The sequence below is a fragment of the Herpailurus yagouaroundi genome, unplaced genomic scaffold, assembly GCF_014898765.1.
Source record: "Herpailurus yagouaroundi ecotype Mexico unplaced genomic scaffold, PumYag 142, whole genome shotgun sequence".
NCBI classification, from domain to species: domain Eukaryota; kingdom Metazoa; phylum Chordata; class Mammalia; order Carnivora; family Felidae; genus Herpailurus; species Herpailurus yagouaroundi.
The window spans coordinates 17,810,322-17,832,386 of NW_024412397.1; the positions used below are offsets into that span (position 1 = coordinate 17,810,322).

General features: G+C 43.1%; 1 protein-coding gene and 1 long non-coding RNA gene across 15 annotated transcripts in view; one reads left to right on the forward strand and one right to left on the reverse strand.

Annotated features, from left to right (window-relative positions):
* Positions 1 to 22,065, reverse strand: part of NEDD4L (NEDD4 like E3 ubiquitin protein ligase) — a 344,201-nt gene that overhangs the window by 148,102 nt on the left and 174,034 nt on the right. For 13 of the 14 annotated variants that reach the window (XM_040478709.1, XM_040478707.1, XM_040478708.1 and 10 more), the window contains 3 exons: positions 8,153 to 8,234; positions 5,462 to 5,500; positions 2,716 to 2,769 (listed from right to left, as the gene is read on the reverse strand). In XM_040478709.1, coding sequence (XP_040334643.1) covers positions 2,716 to 2,769; positions 5,462 to 5,500; positions 8,153 to 8,234 — 175 coding nt within the window. Of the gene's footprint in view, positions 1 to 2,715; positions 2,770 to 5,461; positions 5,501 to 6,899; positions 7,017 to 8,152; positions 8,235 to 22,065 lie in introns of those variants that run through there. The other variant, XM_040478706.1, reaches the window with a different exon arrangement.
* Positions 7,182 to 10,437, forward strand: LOC121032882 (uncharacterized). The gene is made up of 2 exons (XR_005791572.1): positions 7,182 to 7,292; positions 10,269 to 10,437. It is a non-coding gene; the product is annotated as an uncharacterized LOC121032882 (long non-coding RNA).

Consider the following 22,065-nt stretch of genomic DNA (forward strand, 5'->3'; position numbering starts at 1 on the left):
CCCCACCAGAAAAGGAAGGAAAATTGAAGAAGGGTGTGAATGTGGTTTTTGTAGTGAGTTAACTTAAATACCATACAGAAAAAAAAAGGCTGCCCGGAGCTGTTTTCCGGTGAGAAGTCAGCAGTATTATCACAAACATGGAATCTTACCATTTTTGTGGAGAGCCAAAATGGACCTAAGTAATAAAAGCCCAAGTTCAAAAAACTGTCGTCGGATTTGTAGTCAACTTGGATATATTCTGTGTGTTTCAAACTTACTATTTTTCGTGATCCAGAAACGTCAGTTAGTTAACAAAGAAGCTTATTTAGAAGGCAATAGAAAATGGGAGGGAAAAATACCAAGCTGTAAAGAGTGACAAAAAGTTTATTTTAAAATCCGCAAAGCATGACTTTGTCAACAGCTCTGGAATTGAGGGTGTAGAGGATTAACCCTGTGTTTACATACATCCAAACCTGTTTTCTAAAGGCTTGTGTTTAAAATGCCAAAAATGATCTCCATGAGAGAAATGGAAACTGGTTTGTTTAATGCTGAAACTGCCAAGTACCGCTACAGCCATGGATTATCTTAGCTGGATTAAGAGCCAATGAAGCAAGGAACACCACCACCAGCATTCAGTGCCTGGTGACTACACTGAAAACAGCCTGGGGCCAAGTTAGGTAGCAGTTACCATAAAGCACAATTTTGCAGGTCAAGCGTCTATTCATTCACACCTGATTTCTTAGAGCTCTGCGTTCAAAGCCCTTTCGGGTTTGGAAGGATAGTTTAGGGTCCACAGCAAGGTCATCTCAACAACAGTCACCGTTTTAGACAACGGAAATGGGAAGTGACTTTTTTTTTACAGCGAATTTCTCTTTTAAAAAGAAAAACAATGAACTGCAACGCATCTGCCAAGGGGCAATTTTTCCTTGATGCTGAGCCTTTTTTCACTTTGGAGAGGTGTTTTTATTCTCAGTACACGAGAGAGTAAGGATTAGTATGTGGATGTATCTATGTCTCCACGGACTGACACTCTACTGAACATTGCCTGGTTCAGTTATTTGCTGGATGAGACACGGAGCACTAACAGGCGCGCCCTCATCTGAATCTCTCATTCAATTTAGTAAGAAAGTAACTTCAGACACACAAGCAGAAGAAGCGACTTCGTTATTCGGCATTGCCACCTTTCTTACCTTGTCACCTAAGGTAAGAAACGCTGAGTTCAATGTGAAGCCATCAAGACTCCATATATTCCAATAGAAAAATGCACCAGTACCGTAGGCCAGAATTGGTTGGCTTTCCAATTTGAAGAATAATACCAAGGCCAGGAGATTAAATATCCTCCCAAGTTCCATCATAAGGGTAAAAGGCCCGGCTATTCACCACCATCGGCCTGAGGACTTAGGAGGACAGCAGACCCCACCACAGTGCTACCCCTGGCTGACCTCTCTCAATTCTGAAAAGGCTCTAGGACTCGCTCGTCTCATGTGCAAGGGCAGAGAGTTAAAGGCATTGCATTTTAAGGCTCCTCCTCAGACATTCTATTAAGTTTAAGCTGCTCAAAAACTTGGGAGTTTCAGCTTAAATCAGCAGCAAGAAGGATTCATAAGACCACTCCTTTGTTTCAAGTTTTTACTTAAGTTCTAGTTAGTTAACATATAGTGTAATATTGGCTTCAGGAGCAGAGTTGAGGATTCATCGCTCAAATACAACACCCAGTGCTCATCCCAAGTGCCCTCCTTAAAGCCCATCACCCACCCACCTCCCTCCATCAACCCTCAATTTGTTCTCTATAGTTCAGCGTCTCTTTTATAAGGTTTACCTTTTTTTAAACAAGAACACTCCTTTTAAAGAAATATACACAAGTTTCATGGAAAGTAAATTTGAATACAACTGACAATAGACTACAGTGACTTATGATACCACTTTTGAGAGTTCCTTAAAGGCTTACACAGAACATAATTATGTTCATCTTCATAGCTGGAGCATTTGGCTTGTGGGTACCTTATGAATACACTCCACTCTAGCTAGCTGATTCTGCCAAAAGCCTTTAAGCCAAATTTGCTTCTGAAATTTCATTTTTAAAACGAAGTCTCAGTCATATGTATTATATAAATAGATATGTGATATGGCCATATCTCACCTATCAATCTATATATAGCATATCTGTATGAGTTTCACGTTTCAGGCGTATCTTTGGTTCTTTAAAGGTACCTTCTATGAATTTCCCTTGAGAAGGTACCACTTTTCAAATACAGCTTAATTCTGCCTGCTAAATATAGACACACTTTTTGCTATATAATGTTAATTAGATTTTTGCTTTCCCAAAGAGAATCACCATAGATTTGCTATTGAGTGGGTAAAATGGTTGTAGTCTGGCTTGTATTTAAAAGTGCCTGAAAGGTTTATTTATACGAGTGATGGCTTCTTTACAGATGTGCCTACTGTTGGATAGCCCCAATGTAACAGCATAGGCGTAGGCTCTGATGTATCACTAGTGTGATTTTCATTAATACAGACTGTGATGAAAACATGCATATATACAAATAAATTTCCTGTCCTAGCCATACAAAAGTATTTGTCGGAATCATAAAACAGTAACAGGACAAAGACGGTCTTGGCGGTGGGGGTGCATATGTACTACTAGAAATACAACACAGATGATAGAATTTGAACATGCTGCTTTAAAATTCAGTTTTTAAAAAATGAAGCAAAAATCAAGAGCTAGGACCCACTTACCAATCTGTTTTCATCAAATACTTCAAACAGGAGTCTGTGATTAGATGGGTTTACCTATAAAGGGGACACAAATATTATTTTCAAAAACGGGCAGGAATGGTTCAAAGGTTAAAATAAGACAAAGAATAAAATGCTTTATTAGGCACCCAGGTCACTTGTGTAATCTAAATAATTAGCTTACCCTTTTGTCAATCCTGTATCTAGTAAGTCACGTTTTCTATTATTGATTTCTGTATTATTCTATGCCTATTCTATGCTATTCTGTAGGTGTATTAGCAGAAAAAGCTTTCAGCTGCAAAGGAAATTTCAAATAGTTTGAGGGAGCTTCTAAATCTCCTCTACAAAGACATGGAGACCAAGGTGACATCTTCACAAAGGTCTAGGCCTGAGGAAATCTCTTAAGCCTATAACGATAACGAAATAGCCACGACAAAAATGAAGAAAATAGCAAAACGAGCTATTTACCACTGCATGCTCATTTTGTAAGGCACTGTCTGCTTATTAAATATTAAAAACACATGATCTCATTTAATCCTGACAGCAACCCATGATGGAGAGCTGTTCCCCCAATTTTGCAAATAAGGAGCAAAAGTAACTTGCCCAAGAGCCCACAGCTGGTATGCACAGCAACTAAGGACCCCAACCAGGTCCGACCTGCTGGTCTCCAGAGCCCATGCTTTGAAATTAGAACACAGAAATAAAAGACGTCCTCACTTCCAGCAACCATGGGGTCAACGTCTGAGCTCCTAGGCTTTCAGTATGTTTTTGCTTCTCTTTACCGAAACCTCACCAAAATGGCAGGAATCATCATTCTGGCTCGATAGCCATTTATTTACGACCAATCACATGTGAGACATGGCGGTGAGCACGCTTATTTACATGACCGCACGTAAATCCTGCAAACTACCCGATCAAGTGAGGACTTCTCTCTCCTACGGGAGAGGTAAGGAACCCACAGAGAATGCGTCCTCAGATGGAGTTCTAGGGTCACAAAAGTTGTGGGTGGCAGAGCCAGAGGTGGGATTCAGGTCCACTGTGATGAAGTCTGGGCTGCTTCACGTGGGAAGTGGAACGAAATACAGTTTGAGAGGACAGCGCAGCACGGACTGCATTACGCGCTTCTGGCCCCGTGGCCTGGCCTCAGCTCAGTGATGGGGCAAGCAGATGGATAGGGGGTTTAGGATCTGTCTAGAAGCTCTGTGAAGGTCATGCATCCACAGGCCCACAGGCTGTTGCAGGAGCGGCACACAGTAGGTGCTCGGCAGAGAGCTGCGGACTGAATAAAACAAAGCCCTCCTTCCTTGTTTATAAAGCCAAGAAAAATAGAATTTACAAACGTCTATGGCCAAGATAAGTTGACACAATCTTGGATGGACTCAAATTTACATAAATGTGACCCAGGTGTTAAACTAAAAGGAGTCTAAGTAATTTGGAGTTTTACAAGTGGAAAGCTGTATCTGAGACTTAGCTAAGGGCCAATAACATCTATCTGGCCCCATTAGCTTTTCAGTCCTTCACGAAGTCATTTAAAAAGCATCTGGTAGAGGCTACACATAGGATCCACCGAGTATTAAAATATCGATGCCATATTTCAGCTCTGAACATAATAGAAAACAGATGTCGTATACAGAGACCTAAGTTTGCGCACATAAAATACTATTGTGATTGAAAGGAAAAAATCAGGACCAATTGTAATGGGTCTAATGGTAATATTGTTCTTTGGGAATCTACACCAATCCGCAGATCTCATCTGGAGCATTTCTGGAGTTAAATAAGTTTTTAATATAACAGCTACACAGACAAAATATATTTATTTTGAAGAGATTAAAAAAAAAAAAACCTTTCTTTCAATAGCTGAGCAGTTTAGTATTTCCAAAATTTTTAGTAGAAAAAATATAGGAACCACCACAAAAACTCCTTGAATAGTAATCTGTTCATTCACAGAATTAAGTTACTTCTACATATAACTCTTCTAGGTGTTATATACACAAGGTTGAGGAAATTTTACCAAATACTTTGATATTTAGAAGTCCAAAAGCAGTCTTATCCTACACTCATCCATGCACACCACATATCTGAATTATAAAACTCTCCCTTCCTAACTGGGACAGGACTGGTAAAGTTTAGGATTCCTTTTAATCATGTTGCCTCTATTGCTTTATTTTATTTCTAAAATCATTCATAATCCGGGGTGCCTGGGTGGCTCAGTTGGTTAGCATCCGACTTTGGCTCAGGTCATGATCTCGCGGTTTGTGAGTTCAAGCCCCGCATCAGGCCCTGTGCTGACAGCTCAGAGCCTGGAGCCTGTTTCGGATTCTGTGTCTCGCTCTCTCTCTGCCCCTCCCCCACTCACGCTCTGCCTGTCTCTGTCTCTCAAAAATGAATAAACGTTAAAAAAAATTTAAAAAATAATCACTCATAATCCATGTCTCATAGAAATAAGCCATTGCTTTAATTATATTTTACCTTATTGTGAAAGAAACCTTTGAGTAGAAAAGCTAAAATATGGTACTTAAATAACTTTCTTTTTACTTCTCTAAAATCTCTCCAAATGAAACAAGTCTAGATTTTGCTACTCCAAGTCAGTCTTTGAAAATTAGGCCACGTGAGGTGGCTACCAGGGCGGGTCTCGAAAAGAATTTCACATAAAAATTTACCAGCTTCCACTCAATTTGAATCTGTAGTGATAAGCTATCAATCTAATTATCAGTAACAGTTATTATTACAAGGAAAATGAAAAACTTACTCTAAAATAAAATTCTTCATTCCACTTTGGGTTCAGCGTCTGGAAGAGAAATCATCTTGTAATATCTTTTACAGTCTTTGAAACATGAACAGTTATTAGTACAAGGCAGTCCTTATAATTTGCTTGAACATTTTTTTGTGATTAAAAATAACAGCTAAGAGATCTTCAAAATGGCAATAAAAAGAAACAGTCAGTTATTTGAGACTATTCTATAAACCAAACTAGATGGGAAGGGATGTATTTATACAAAAGATGATTCATAGATAAACCACAAATTGCATGCTATGCATCAGAATAATGTCAGGGGCCTACAAAGAGCCATCATCATGAAAACATAAACATATCCTTCAAGAAATTCACATTGCTATCATTATTTCATCAAGAAGTTAATGAACTTTGTTCACTTCCCTCAACCTACCACAAATCTGTTCTGGAGAGCAAGGGAGCAGGTGGCAGGAAGGTGAAAGTATTCACTATTTATGTAAATACTGAAATCTGAGGAATATTTCATAAAGAACAGTACTGATGATCAGATTATAGTACATGAAAAAAAACCCGCCAGTTAGGAACCAAAAGTGAATTTTCCCATTTCCCCCCCAAGTAACCAGTTTTTAAAAAATCTTCACCCCTCTATCCTTCAATCCTTCTGTACCCATTCCTCTGTCTGTCCATCTATCCATTTCCATACCCATCTATCTAAACATTTATCTCACAAGGACACGGAGAGGATACTTTTGTCCTCAGTATGGACAAAAGGGGGACCGCAAGCATCCCTTGAAATGACGACGAAACAGACACTGTGAAAGAATACATACATACACGTTCACGCATTTGGGCACGCATAACACTCTTAAGTACATCTCTCAAAAACCGTATCTAAAACCTGAGACTGAAAAATCACCACCTCACCGAAGGCTGCGTGCGTTTCTAGTCTGAATGAGATTTGCCTTTATCCATCTATATCCTTTCAGGCACTAGTACACGAAGGAGCAGAGACCGAACACAAACGAAACGCACCATAAAAAACAACAGACACACAATTCACACAACACCGAACTGGCTTTTTTTTCTTTTTCTTTCTTTTTTTTTTTAAACTCGGCACTTCGCCCACCCACAACTCAGGAGGGAATCCGATCCGGATCCGAAAAGACGGGGCTTCGTACTTCTTCGCTATGAATGGAGCCGGGGATGGTAAGGAGTGGCAGAGAGCAGAGAAGCAGGGAGAGGTGCCAGGCAGGCGGCCGCAGAGGCAGGGCAGGACCGGGCCTGCCGAGGGCTGCTGCGGTCCCCGACCCCGGCGGCCCCCAAATGCACGGAGCGACAGGCAAAAAGACAGGTGAGGGAGGAGCGCACGAAGGACCAGGCGGCCGGCCACGAGGCAGGAGGAGGACGGCAGTTCGGAAAACCGAGCGAACGCGCGCAGCACAGAAATACTAACCCGGAGGCTGCGAGCGAGCGAGGCGCGGCGGCCCCGGCTGCGGCGCTCCACCCGCTACCGCTACCGGGGCGAGGAGGGAGGCGGCGGCCCGCCCCGAGCACGAAAAGCCATCTCGGTACCCCCGGGCGCGGCGCCGCTCGCTCGGGGGCCGTGGTTCCCCGCTCCCTCCGCGTGCGGGCGCCCAGCTCCCCGGCTGGCCCGCGCCGCGAGGCCCCGCCAGGCGGGCGCCCCCGCTCCCCCGCGCTGCCGGCTGCCGCAGGGACAGCGCCTAACTCCGGGGAACAATGGCCTCCGCGCTTCGCGGGAGTCCTCCCGGCTAAGCGAAACCCCGGCTCCTGTTTGCAAAACAGATTTTTAATGCCGGTCACAATGCCAGGTGGAGAACGCTCAAGGGTAAGCGGTGCCTTCTACATACAGAAGGACCCCCGTCAAGGAGCTCCGGTGTCTGCACAATAGCAGGAGAGTTAGCGTTTTGTTAAAGCCACCGTGTTCTCCAGGAAATGCTTGTCACCCAAAGTAGCAGACGATCCACCCCACAGAGGTGATAGGGAAAATACTAGTAATGGATAAATACTGAAGCAAAGATGAAAACAGTACTTTTGATTTTTTTAAAAAACCTACACTTTCAATAAATGCTCCCAAATACGGAGTAAAAGCTTATATTTACACACACACACACACACACACACACACACGCACACGCACACACGGAAACGTATAAATAAATTAAAATATAATTATGGAAACATCTGTAAGGAAACCGTGTAAGATTTAGAAAATAGATACACATAAATGTATAGTTTGTTAATGATTTCATGGAACTAAGCAAATATTTTACTTCCTTCGGTAATATTTGTTTCAAGTAAAACGATTACTTTTGTACCTACCGATTTCACAAGCCACTCCACTCCATTCCGTTAAATGGAATTTTAAATTACTTTAAATGTCTTCATGAAAAACAACAAGCCAACCAGAACGAACCTTTGCTTTGCTGTATTCTTTGCAGAAGAAAAGACTGCTACCTGTAATAATACTTATTTTCAAGAATATTGTTTTTAAAGTCATTTAACTAAAAGCCAGAATGGATATCTTGAGATAATACTGAAAAGCTTGGTGGTCGATGTTAAATTTATAGATTATAACTGGGAGATGCTTAAAATTAAAATATTGCCAACTTCTACACAGCCAAAGTACTTAATGCAATTGTATTAAATTATGACTTACATGAAATTTAATTAAGGATGGGCACCTACCTTTTTAATTGTTTTTGTCTGTACCAAAGCGAGTTCTCTGTTCTCATCTGCTACGTACAATGAAAGTTTCACATACGGATCACTGTAAGAAAATATTTCAGGATTTAGAGGATAATACCTTTCATTTAAAAAAAAAAGTACAAAAAGAAAGTAGACAAAACCTAAATGAAAATGCAAATATCAGTTAATGGCCCAGCTTATGTAAATTGTACAATCTAGACAGTCACATTTTCAACATGCCAACTAAGGAAATACACAAGAAAAGTTTCTACTAACAAGAGTCAATGATGCTTATTTAAAAGCAAAATTACCACGAAAACACATGAAACATACACTAACTTTTGATCTTTCCCATTAATTCAAAAGAACGAATCTGCCATATTTCTTTGCCTAAACAGATTCTGAAAAGATTACAAGAAAGAGTATTAAAATGGCATATGAAATTTTCTCAGACTAGCAAAACCTAGCAAAAAAGTTAGTTTGCATCTGATTTATATTCTGATTTCCACTATACAGGTAAAAATGATTGTTCCTTTAATGAAGGTACAACAGGCATTGATCATCTAAACCAACACCTATCATTTTCCAGATTCAAACAAAAACTCAAAACCGAAAAGAAGAGTCCAGGAAATCAAAAGAGATTTGCCCAATGTTGTAGATTTCAGTAAAGCCTAGATTAACTGAACACTTTAAGCAAAAAGTATATTAAAAGGACTATTTACGGTAGACTTTCTCCTAAGAGTCTAATTAAGTCCAGTCACATGTTCTGAAAGTCTTACTAACATTGGGATAGCTCAAATCTAGTCAAGCTATCTACCACTCTTTAAGCGTTCAAAACCCAGGTTCTTCTGTTTCACACTGGAGGTCTTGAAAATCATAGATATGGCTCTCATGCATTCAGCCCCCAAATTTCCACGCTTCTAATGACATGCAACATGATTTCTATCCAATTTGAAAATAATCCTTTAGTGGCTATGCCATGACTATTAACCCTTACCTTGCAACTTCTAGGATCTTTCCAAAGATTACCTAGAGCATCATAAAATACTTTAGATTGCTTTTTATTCAATACCTCAATAAATATGCCATGAAATCCTTTAAAGAAAGAGAGAGGTGTCATATAATTAAGTTTGGTAATAACAGGACTCCATATCCAAAACAGAAATCAAAAGTCAGTGACTGTTGGTAGATATAGTATTTATTACCCATAAAATGCATCTTAATAGAAGCTACAACAAATCTCTTGCAAAAAAACAAAAACAAAAACAAAAAAACCAGCAACAGAATCTGCTTGGTTATATTGTTATCAGTAAGTATTGTTAACATTCTAGTTTAGAAGATGGTATTAGTCATCCTTTGCCTCTTATCCATCAACTATAGATTTATTTGATTAAAGAACATCAAACCCAATGTACCTAGTTCTCCTTATCTGGGCACCATCAGCCTCAGAATAAAGATGACTCAAGAGCTAGAACCCAATCTAGGCCTCAATTCCCCAAGAGCACCTTCCTAATTAGGACCGTGGTCTGGTGATGAATCGGGAAGCAATTTCTAAGGTCGAGGCTCTCAGGCCTTAGCTTACCAGAACTGCTGGAGGGGAGGGTAGCAGAAACATGGATCGCTGGGCCCCCCTTCCAAAGACCCCTCCAAAGATCTGGTTAGTCTGAAGTGGGACCCTAGAATTTCTATTTCTTATTTTTTTTTTTAATTTTTTTTTTCAACATTTATTTATTTTTGGGACAGAGAGAGACAGAGCATGAATGGGGGAGGGGCAGAGAGAGAGGGAGACACAGAATCGGAAACAGGCTCCAGGCTCCGAGCCATCAGCCCAGAGCCTGACGCGGGGCTCGAACCCACGGATCGCGAGATCGTGACCTGGCTGAAGTCGGACGCTTAACCGACTGCGCCACCCAGGCGCCCCTAGAATTTCTATTTCTAATAAAGTCCAGGGGATGCTGATGCTCTTCATCTAGGAACCACACGCTGAAAACCGCTGTTCCAGGTAGTATTAGAAAAGACTATTTTTTTAGCTATAGAAGCTGATTTTCTATTTCCAGCCACCAAGCTACTGCTAAAAAAAGCTCAAGGTCTGATATCTCTGTTATCTCAAAAACAGGCTCTGAGTCTGCCATGAAGATGAATGTGTGCACACGCACACACACAATCCCAGACCATAGAGAACACCATCAACACTGCTGACTCCCATCTCTTGTTTTCATGGCCCTTGGCTACCACGACTGCTGCCTGTTACCTAATTGCAATAAGGACTTGAGCATTCACTTGAACGACGTGCACACTCTTCTACTAATCATTTATTTGCTCTGGTTTGAATCCCCCCAAATAGTTCACAGTCAGTGACGGGCGCAGTTGGGAATTGAGAGTGTGTTCTCTGAGTGGGACAAGGTCTCCCAGCTGTGACAAGAAGACCCGTCTATCCATGTCCCGAGTGCTCATCCAGGTTGAGATAGGTACTAGGGTGTCGGGATGAAAGAGCAACCAGGAAGCTCCCCGGAAGAGAGTGCTGCACGAAAAGAGAGTCACAAGTGTGGGAACTGGTAACAGGAGATGTTTAAGGGGAGGGAGCACAGGGCACAGGAAGAGCCAAGTTCAAGGCTAAGCACAGTCACCCACACTGGCTCCAGGTTCTTCCTCCCTTTCTGATGGTACAGCATACCCTTCATAGCAACAGACATTTAATGAGCACCAACTACCTTCCGAAGACTCTGCTAGGAGCAGACAGGAGTGAACAACAAAAAACGATTAAAACAACGAAGGTCATTAGCGGGCATTTACGCGTGGCCCTCAGCTGAGTGAGGACGACGGCGCTTTCCCATTTCAGCACGGTGAACGGTACCAGAGCACAGAGCTGCGATATGGGACGGGCCATCGAGCGTCAGCACATGAGCAGGAAGACGCCAGAGCAGCCTGAACAGTAATCGATACCACCTCAACTGGGAGCACGAATGGCACCAGTGCCACCATTACAGCCGCCAGTCCCACAAGCCAAGCACGTCACCATCAAGCACCCCGTCTGTGCTGTCGCACGCGAGACGTGCGCGGTATCTCATCGGATCCCCGGTGCAAGCTTATTATGTTGTCACGTTTCCCAGGTAAGAAAAGGAGACGGAGAAATCAAGCTTGCCTGAGGTTACAGAGTAAGCAGGGGAGAGTGGAAAGGGAGGCAAGTCGTCTGCTCCAGAATGCGCCTCTCCGGGTGCATGCTACGCAGCCCTGAGGCAATCCGCCGTTGCTGACCAGCAACAGAGCCGGCCAGGAGGCACGTCTAGGGGCAGGAGTTCCCCAAAGTCTGCCAAGTTGGAAAACATTTTGTACTGTGACTGCTACGACGACCTAATTTTTATCTTTGCTGTTGTCGTGCCTGGTGGAAGATCAAGACTCCCGGGCCCGAGTGTCTACTTTGGGGAAGGCCACACCTGGAGATCTTATCTGCTTCTCAACACCCCCAAATAACCAGCTGGGTACCTTGGACAAGTCACTTTAACGCACTGAGCCTCAGTTTTCGTTACCTCCAAAATAAAGGGGTTAGACTCAATCAGGGGTTTGCAAACTGCAGACTCTATCTACAGAGCCTTAGTTTTTGCATAACCCTCTCAGGATAACTACAGGCTACCAGTTCTGCCGTAATCTGTTTTCTCTATTGGGCTTCCAAGTTAGAATTTTTTTGGACAGGGTCCTGTAATTTTTTAAAAAAAGTTTTAAACTACTGGACTGCATGATCTCTTTTAGCTAGAATATTCTGAATCTCAGAACAATTCAAACTCACTTCTCGTCACTCGGTATAACTACAGCCCATCCCATCCTAAGTAAACACAGCTAGATACAGGAGGAATAGGGAATAAAGCCTGAATCTCTACTAAGAGGTTTTCTCAGAGCATAAAGGGTGAAGCCCACAGTTTTGAGTTCAAGAAATCACTCTCGATCAACACCGGGCTGAATCTTCCGGAACATGTTACCAGCTTCTAGCCAATCTACCTGCTGGGTATCAAAAACATATTACCTAAGCAACAAGCACAACACAAGAGGCATGTGTAGGTGTATGTTTGTGCATGTGAGTCCAGGGCAAGGGAATGAAGGCCATCTGGGGTTAAAACAACACCTGAGCGTTTGAGAAGAAGCTGGTGGTGACGTCTGCTGTCCCTGGACGGCCTTCATTTCTGAACGTGACGTTCTGCAGGAGTGGAGACAGGAAGAATTCCATTTCCAGAGTCTTTTTCACACCTGACTCCACATAAGCCCTCCAGTAAGGACAGCAGTTCTGGAAGACTCTCTGCCCTCTGAAGTTCTACCTCCATATATTCCCTACCTTTGCGACAAAAGGCTAATTGAGTCTGGAGGTCAAGGCTTAGTTAAAACTGACTTCTCCATCAGGACGTTTAGGAAAGACACCCAAACAGCTCATCAGAAGCTACCATTAAGGGGCGTAGATATGGGGTATAGGTTTAGGGGTAGAGAGTTCTTGTTTTCATGTGACTACTTATATGCTGGTAGATGATTTTGTTGTTGGAGGTAACCATCAATACATACGACTTTGAGAAGAACAAAACAGGGGTGTCTGGGTGGTTCAGTCGGTTGAGCATCCATCTGACTATTGATTTCAGGTCAGGTCATGATCTTGAGGTTCGTGAGTTCGAGCCCCATGTTAGGGCTCCGTGCTGACAGCACAGAGCCTGCATGGGATTCTCTCTCCCCCTCTGCCCATGCCCTACTGATGCTCTCTCAAAATAAACAAACTTAAAACACACACACACACACACACGCACGTAGGACAGAATAGGTAGGACATGGAAGGAGGACCATCCCTCCCTCCTCTGATGGTGCTTCTTCTCCATCTGATGCCCTTGACCATTTCCACTGGTCTCAAATCTCAGCTGCATCAACTGAGTGACCTTCAGACAGTCACTTGACCACTCTTAACTTCAGACTGTTCACGCATGAAATGGGAACAGTTCAGAGGGCTATATTAGTATTAGCACACTCAGCACCAGGCACACAGTGTAAGTGCCTTACCAACGACAGCCATTCTAATCCTGAATCCGTGCTTTCCTCTCTTGTGAGACTTCTGAGGTTCTCTGTTGCTCCTTCTGACCCCCCACTTCTGCTGTGATTGCTGATTTGACGGGCCACTGACTACCTCCTAGTGCAAACTGGGGGCTGGCCAACCCTGGCACACCGGGTTCCATGCCTCCTCATTATTCTACTGCGGGGTAGCCCCACGGGCATCTGGGTGGGGACAATCAAACTGCTCATCACAGTTACGGCAAAGCTCAGAACTCACTCCTGGCAACTAGTTACTATCCTGGTGGCTGATGTTTAGGACAACTCAGGGCCAGCATGAACATTACTCTCTGAGAAGCTCAATCCTTGTGGACTAGGAGAGACATTCTATTTCACAAACCTTTGGCCTTCTCTGCACAGTAAAGTAGTTTAGGCACCACATTCTTTCTTTTCAGCCTTTAAAAGGAGATGACAAACTGATAGGATTTAAACATCCTCTTTTACTGAGTGACTACTCTATTCCCAGGCAAGGAGACAAGCAATGAATATGAAAGACACTGTCCCTGCCCCCATCTGAACCGGACACAGAGAAGTAAAGCAATGACTCAGACAGGGTGTGCCAGGTACCCAGGAATACAACACTCCACAGCAGTGGCTCCTGACCTTGTGCTCACCAGGGTTACCTGTCGTCGGGTGCCTGTCCTCACTCCAAGCCGCCCAGATCAGAATTTCTGGGGTTGAGACTTGGGATTCTGCATTTATCAGATGTCCCGCATGATTTCCGCGCATTGGTCAATGTTGTCGCCCCTCCCAGAGGGGCATCTGAGGCCAAGAAGGGGAAGAGCATAACCAAAGGCCCAGTGGCAGGCTGGAGTCGGGGGGCGGGGGGGGTCTGGCACAGCGGCAGCCTCCAGGGCTTGGAGAGAAAAGGCAGCTGGAGAGTGTGCCCTGGCTCAAACCACAGGAGCCTTGTATGCAACTAAAGAGCTGTCCACTGCCACTAGGGGTCAATCCTGGCTCCCCTTACTTGCAGCTCTAGGACTGCTGAAAGCTTATATAGCCTCTTTGTGCCTCAGTTTCACCATTTACGTAATGGGGATAATAGCAGTACTTGCTTTTATTACAAGGAGGCTGTCAGTAAGATTAAAACGGCAATAACACCTGCCATGTAGGAAGCACTCCACACACGTTAGCTGCCTCTGCCATGACGTCACTATTAGCACTGAGTTGCTGAAAGGGAAGATTCTCGATCAGACTCATGACAAGGAGATAAAGCAGCAGCGGGCACACCAGTTGGAAGGCTTCTGCACCAAGGACCGACAAAGGTCTAAACACAGCAAGCAGCAAGGACCAAAAACAAAGGACTTGGAGCAGCCGGGAGGCGTGCTCCAAAAGCCTGGATGGTCACTGAAAGCAGTGAGGAGGTCAGTTGAGGAGGGTTGCCAACCTCTAACTTACGGGCCTGGGTGACCGTGCGTAGTCTCAGGCTACAGACCAGTACTGGGGCTTTAATCCCTTACTGGGCCAGCAACATCACCCACCGAGGAGGGGTATGCACCCGCTGACAAGGCAGCTCTACCCTTTGGAGAGAAGCCCATGAATTCCAAGGCACCACCTATGACCTTGGCTTTATAACTAAGGTCTTTTACACAGCTCTTGAAATTTTAGGCCATCACACAAGAGGCCCTGAATCTTTTGCTTCCTGCCCATGATGGTGCATTTGTACTTAGGTCTGCAAGGGCATATCAAACACTAGGGTCTGTCCTCAGAATCCTAAGGATTTAATGTTATTTACGTGAGGAGTCTGAAAGTTAGAAATGGCCTCCCGAGGTTCATGTCTGAATTGGGCAAACCACAAAACGCATCTGAAGGCTCTCAGGTTCTTCCGTACTTTTCACAGTATGTAAATTTCAGAAGAGAAAATGAGCCGGGAGAGTCCGGCTGCTCACTCACCAATAAGACCCCTCACATGTGCACAGATGATTTTCGAGGGAAAAAACTGAAAGGTGTTATCACTGTGTCTTGCACGAATCAGATACCAGAAACTGCATGAAATCAAAGGCTAGAAGGTAGATCCTGTGAACTGGAATGAAATCTTTAGGAGTCGAACAAAAGCCGAGGTGCTCGACCAAAAAATTCACGAGCACCTGCTCTCTCACGAGAAGTCACTAAAACACCTTGGTCGAAAAAGCCCATCCTGATTTTGCAAAACTGCTGAGCACAGAGCATTGAAATTGTTGTCCCATTCACCCCCAGCATGGAGCCCAGTGCTGAAAATTCTGTTTCCCCTCTCCTTGGGTCTCTTTTCCACTACTCTTTAAGGGACAGGAATTCAGAGATGGGTCTCATTCCACCTTCGTCACCATTAGGCAAACACAAAACAAAACAAAACAAAACAAAACACTTATCCTAGCGAGGACAAGCCCGTTTCTCAGGGAGAGATGAAAATAAGACCACCTGGGTTTGCCTACTGCTCAACCTTTAGAGCGACCACGAGCGAGGACAGTTAGTCTGAGGCAACATTAATGGAGCGATGCTTGGCCCTCTCCATCTGGCAGACTCACATGTTCCATAACAAACAAGAATGTGTAAAGGCTAATCCTTTCGCACAGATTATTTACTTATTTTTGTCAGACTAAACAGTCTTTGTGGAGATCCATACGTTTTAGAGGAGGCAGGGCAGTGAGGAGGAGAAGGGGCAGGAGGGCAGGGTTGCCTCCACTGGGCGGAACATTCAAGATGGGTTACGTTCGGGCTGCAGCCAGGTTGGAATGGCATGGCCTCTTCCCCCAGCTATAAAAGTGTCCTTCTCAGATACTTGGATATCAGAGGAGTAATGAGAAAGGTCTTCATTTTTCAACCATTTTTCCCTCCTAAGAGAACACCGAACTATAACCTAAAGGAAGCAAGAATTCTGTCCTGTAACAAAGAGGTTAAGTTCATTGAGGTTATGCTACATATGCGACTGGGACAGCCTGTGCAAGGGTTGTGTCTATTTTCCCTAACAGCCAAGAACAGAGGTCTCGAGTAGCACATTACATCGTGCCATTCACCATATTTGTTTGGACTACCTGAGGCATCTGACAGAGACTTGGCTGACCCAGAGAAAGTCTCATTGGAAAACCTATTTGCTGAAGATTTTCCTCATTCTTTTCCCCTCCTACTATTACAGCCAGTGTTGCATAAATTACTGACATCTACAATCAAGAAACAGCACACAATAAGGAAAAATATTACCGAGAAAGTGTGAGAGAGTAAAACACAGGAATTTAGCAATATTATTGAAACTGAAGATCTTAGGGGCGCCTGGGTGGCGCAGTCGGTTAAGCGTCCGACTTCAGCCAGGTCACGATCTCGCGGTCCGTGAGTTCGAGCCCCACGTCGGGCTCTGGGCTGACGGCTCAGAGCCTGGAGCCTGTTTCCGATTCTGTGTCTCCCTCTCTCTCTGCCCCTCGCCCGTTCATGCTCTGTCTCTCTCTGTCCCAAAAATAAATAAACGTTGAAAAAAAAAATTTATAAAAAAAATGAAAAAAAAAAAAAAAAAGAAACTGAAGATCTTACTCCAACAAATTGCCAAAGATGTAAAAAAGGGAGCACTTTCTGAAGAGGCAGACATCTTAATGTTCTACTACTGGAAAGAAATTCTTACAAGGTTTCTGGAAAGCAACATGGCAGCAGGTATCCAGCACCAAGAGCTGACGCCTTTGATTCAACTTATTTCTAAGGATTAATCCCAAAGAAATAACCAGACATGCAAGCACATACTGACGTGCAAAAGATACTCATTACAGCATCATGTATAAAAAGAAATTAGAAGCAAACTTTCAGCCCAATAGGGAAGTGATTCAATAAATTTTGGTGTAATCATGTGCTAGCATATGAAACCACGAAAATCATGTCTCAAATAACGTTTTTAAAGTTTATTTATTTTGAGAGAGAGAGAGAGAGAGAGTGCACGCAAGACAGAAAGAGAGAATGAGGGAGGGGGGGCAGAACGAGAGGGAGTCAGAGGATCTGAAGCTGATCTGTGCTATCAGCACAGAGCCCGATGCTGGGCTTGAACTCACGAACCATGAGATCATGACTTGAGTGGAAGTCAGACGCTTAACTGACTAAGCCACCCAGGCGCCCCTCAAATATTTTTAAATGGGAGAAAATAATCATAGTCTAATACTAAGGAGTAAGCAGGACCTAAAAACGTGGCTAATTCTACATACACATACAAACAAAGTAATGGAGGGGTCCCTGGGTGGTTCAGTCGGCTGAGCGTCCGACTTCGGCTCAGGTCGTAATCTCACAGTTTGTGGGTTCAACCCCATGTCGGGCTCTGTGCTGACAGCTCAGAGCCTGGAGCTTGCTTGAGATTCTGTGTGTGTGTCTCTCTCTCTCCCTCTCTGCCCCTTCCCTGCTTGTGCTCGGTCTCTCTGTCTCTCAAAAATAAATGTTAAAAAAAAAACAGTAATGGAGAAAACCATAGCTAAAGTTAATAGCTGTTCTCTCTAGATAAGTTTATGAATTATGCTGATTTTCTTCTTCATAGTTTTTTTTCTGAATTTTCCACTGTGAGCAAGTACTATTTTTATAAATGCAAAAAAGTTATGAAAATACCAATAACAGTTACACATATGCTTCAACCATAACAAACTCTTTGACGAGGCAGTGAAACCTGTAATTTCATTGCTAGTCTACATTTCAGTAAAAACCCAAAAGGGCTTCAAAAAAATTTTTTTTCTACCCAGAAAATTGCCTTAAATGGATGACTACTGAAGATTTTTGAAAGAATACGCATATATGTTCCAGTCTTTGAGACTTAATGAAAGGCATGAAAGGTACTTTGAAATACATCACTCGTTACCAATAATGGCAATGACTTACTCTGTACGTTCTTTCAACAAATACAAGACAGCAGTGGGGCAGTTTAGAGACCAATGAATTCTTATGTTGGCTCAAGGCAGGTTAAGAGAGGCATTACAATTTTACAGCTTAGGCATATTCTGTGAAACTGCTGAAAAAGAATACGCTTTTCAATGCTTTAGTTGTGATTTTGTGGTTGGGAGCGATGAGGGACTTCACCCTATCCTACCACCTTTCCCATCTCCTAAGCCTTGAAATTGCTAGTCGGGACTGACTCTTGGTCCCATGCCATCTACAACCAGTCGTGGGGGGGGGGCTCAGATTGGGGTCCCCGAGAATCCTGGAAGCCTAGAAGGGTCGGGGGGTGTAACTGCAGGGCCAGCTGTCTACCTCTAACACATATATACATAATTTGTTGACATCTCTGTAGACATGGGACAGCTCCTGAAAACATTTCAATGAGTTTGTTTAAAAAAAACACAAAACCAACTATTTAAAACCAATGTTTTCTTACGTTCTAAGAGTAGAACTATTGTTCACTGCATGTAGTCACCAGAAAAAAAGTTTCACCTATAAATTGTAAATTTTCATACAGTAGCCTTTGTCTCCAGCATACTCTATTATGTATTTTCCCCACATACAGGCAACTATCAAAGGTTAAGAAAACACTTCCTTCTAGTAAAGCTTTAACAGAGTGGAGAGCAGCTCACAAAGCCATAAAGGAGGGACACCAAAAACAGCTTCCTTTTCAGAACCTGTCTAGTAAATGATTTAATTCCTCAAATAGTCACTGAGTGTCCACCATATGCAAAGGACTATGCAATGGAGGAGGTCAAAGAAATGGGGGGCAGGGGAACAGAGACAAAGAGTCACAGAGGAGATGGGGCCCTCAGAGAGGTAGTCTACCCCTCCCCTCCACAGAAAACAAAGTCAGACAAGAAGGAAGGCACATACTGCAAATGCTGCCTTTATGAAGTTGGCCGTGCATATTAAGAACTCAAAGAAGTGGGGCCCCTGGGTGGCTCAGGTGGTTGGGTGTCCGACTTCAGCTCAGGTCATGATCTCATGGTTTGTGGGTTCGAGCCCCACATCAGGCTCTGTGCTGACAGCTCAGAGCCTGGAGTCTGTTTCGGATTCTGTGCCTGTCTGTCTGTCTGTCTGTCTCTCTCTCTGACCCTCCCTGGCTCGCACTGTCTCTCTCTCAAAAACAAACAAACATTAAAAAAAAAAAAAAAAAGAACTCAAAGAAGCTGTAAGTTTTTATGATTATTCTAAGACAATCAGAAATGCAGGGAATATCTTATGAACAGAGGTAATAACTTCCAGTATCATTTATCAAGTACTTCCTGGATGAATGGCATTGTATTTTGTGTCTTATGTATACACCATCTCTAATCCCTGAAACAGTCCTGGCAAGGAGGATGTTAGTGACCCCATTTCATGAATGAAGAGAAGATCTCCTAACATATATATATGTACATATGAAATGCTATGGAGCCATTAAGTAGGTATTAATGAACTTGATTTAGTTGCCTGTGCTTTGTCTAAAAATAAAGTTAAAATTGTGTATCATCACAACTATAAACGCAAATATAACTACTGCATTATAAATATACCAAACTATAAAATAGTGTTTATTACTATATTAAGGAGACCATGAGACCATGAGGGATTTTTTTTCCTTCCTCTCATTTCTCCATAAAGTCCAAATAGCAGAGCTATGTTACTGTTCAGTTGGGATGCCAAGACTGGAGGTCACAGCCAGTCCCAGAGTGGCTACCGCCATCCCACCACCCCCACCCCCGCTCCAGAAATGGTCCCAAATGGCAGCAACTAGAAAATTCAAGTTAAAAATATCATGTGTGTGCCGATAAAGTAGGTATAGAGGCATTTGCAGCTTTTGCCTCAATCCCTGATTTAACAGCCACCTTCCGTTTTAAGCAACAGAGTAAAGACGTCTCAAAGGGCATTGAAAGAAAGGTCTGGAACACAGTAAGTGGAGTAAAAGGGACTATCTTAATTCCCATAGTACCTATGCTCAGTGTCCTGTTGGCGAAGTCTGCTTCATCGTCATTGTACCAGCACGCGTCTTCCTGTGGGGCCCACGCCAGTGAAGCAATGTGTAATGACTAGGTCACAGCACCTTTGTATTATCTCTTTAGGAGGGTCTTAAAATCCACTCTGCCAAGGCCTCAACTGTTAGCCCCCATGCACATCTAAGGGAGGGAGCAATTCAAATGTGCTTTTGAGAAACATTACCCATTTTCCCAACTGATGAGATAAGACTTCGCACAAGAATCTACCTTCTGAAAAAGTAATTCAGGAATGTGGGGGCACAGGCACCTACTCACACGCAGGGAGCATTCCGCAACCTAAGAGTGTTTGGAAAGTTGAGGGGGCTTACCGCCTAATGTAAGTGAATATCCCACAATAAGCCATCTAGAGATCAAAAGATCTGCACTTCTCAGACTAGAAATGGACCAACAAAATGAAAACTCCTCTGACGGTCCTCAAGTAGTACACTATTGTCTTTCTTCTTTTTTTTTTTTTATGTTTATTTATTTTGAGAGAGAGAGAGAAAGAGAGACAGGGAGCAGGGGAGGGGCAGAGAGGGATGGAGAGAATCACAAGCAGGCTCCCAGACAGCATGGAGCCCGACATGTGGCTCAACTCCATGAACCGCAAGATCATGACCTGAGCCGAAATCAAGAGTCAGACGCTCAACCAACTGAGCCACCCAGGCGCTCCGATGTTGTCTCTTGATAAGCAATGACATTATGAAAATCTTCAGCCAAACAAGACCATTATATCAAACATAATTACAATTACGTAATTTCATAATTTCAAGTGGCCATGACAGTTCAGAGGTATTTTTAATCATTGTCTTCAACCTTTATAACTAGTCACGTTTGTAACCTCTCCAGGACTAGCCCAGCATAAAACAGTAGACAATAACCCAAACATAGAGGGGCCCTAATTTTGAGGATCCGGGGTAACTGTAACCATAGAGTACGCACACTAAAAATACGTAACTCGGGTTCACTTTGTATAAACTTTAAATACTCCTTAGATGCTCTGGCTGAATACAAAACTATGTAATGAATCATCTCCCCATTCCTCCCCTCCCCTGCCCCCAGCCCACCGTCTCAGATATGGTTCCATGAACAAAAATTCTATCTGGAAAACACTTTTTTTTACCTGAGCACCCATTTTTAAAAACGCATGCGCACACGCAAAAAGCCCTACTACTGTTATTTAAGAGAGTATATGGTCTTTATCATTAAATTATCTGTGGCATTTAATTCATTTAAAAAAACCCAGGAGAATGTCCATGCGTAATAAACCCATGTGATAGTATAGCCTCGCTATAAAAACACACTTTCAAATTTACCAGTGAAATTCTGTCATTATCAGTCTTCACCGATCTTAAAGATTTAAGTAGCTATTCTATGTATTTAACTGAGTAATCAGCATAACCCCAAAGCCATACTTTTCAAAGACCAATTTATCTCTACTATGCTTGTGTATTCACTGACCACACGCTCCATAGAATTCATTCCTGCCTGCCAAAGTGTTATCAACTCTAAATGTTTATGTAAATAAATATACCTTTGTTTTGCACAAAGGGTAATGAGCTTCAAGAACTCCAAAGAAGAAAAATAGACAGGAATTCCAAGTTCAGGCAGAAACTCTCTGGGCGGGGCAAACATGTTAATAACAGGTGCATAAATGGCTATCAAGAAAGAGTGCAATCCACCAGGCTCTCCCACGTAGCAACAGAGTGGAGAGCCATATCCTCTCCCCAGTACCTTCCTCCAGGCTCCCGCTGACAGAATCCTGAGCTGGCTGAAAATAGGCTTCAATCTTACAAGTCCTTTGGATCCTCAGTGATTGTGGGCCTAAATGCTAAATCATCCCCAAAGAAGTTCTTTGAAAACCGTACAGTCCGACTCTTAGGATTTAAGCACCTTTTATAGTCTAGTAGAAATAGAAATTCGCTCCATCTATCAACCATCCAGGCCAGAGAAGGCAATCTATGTGGG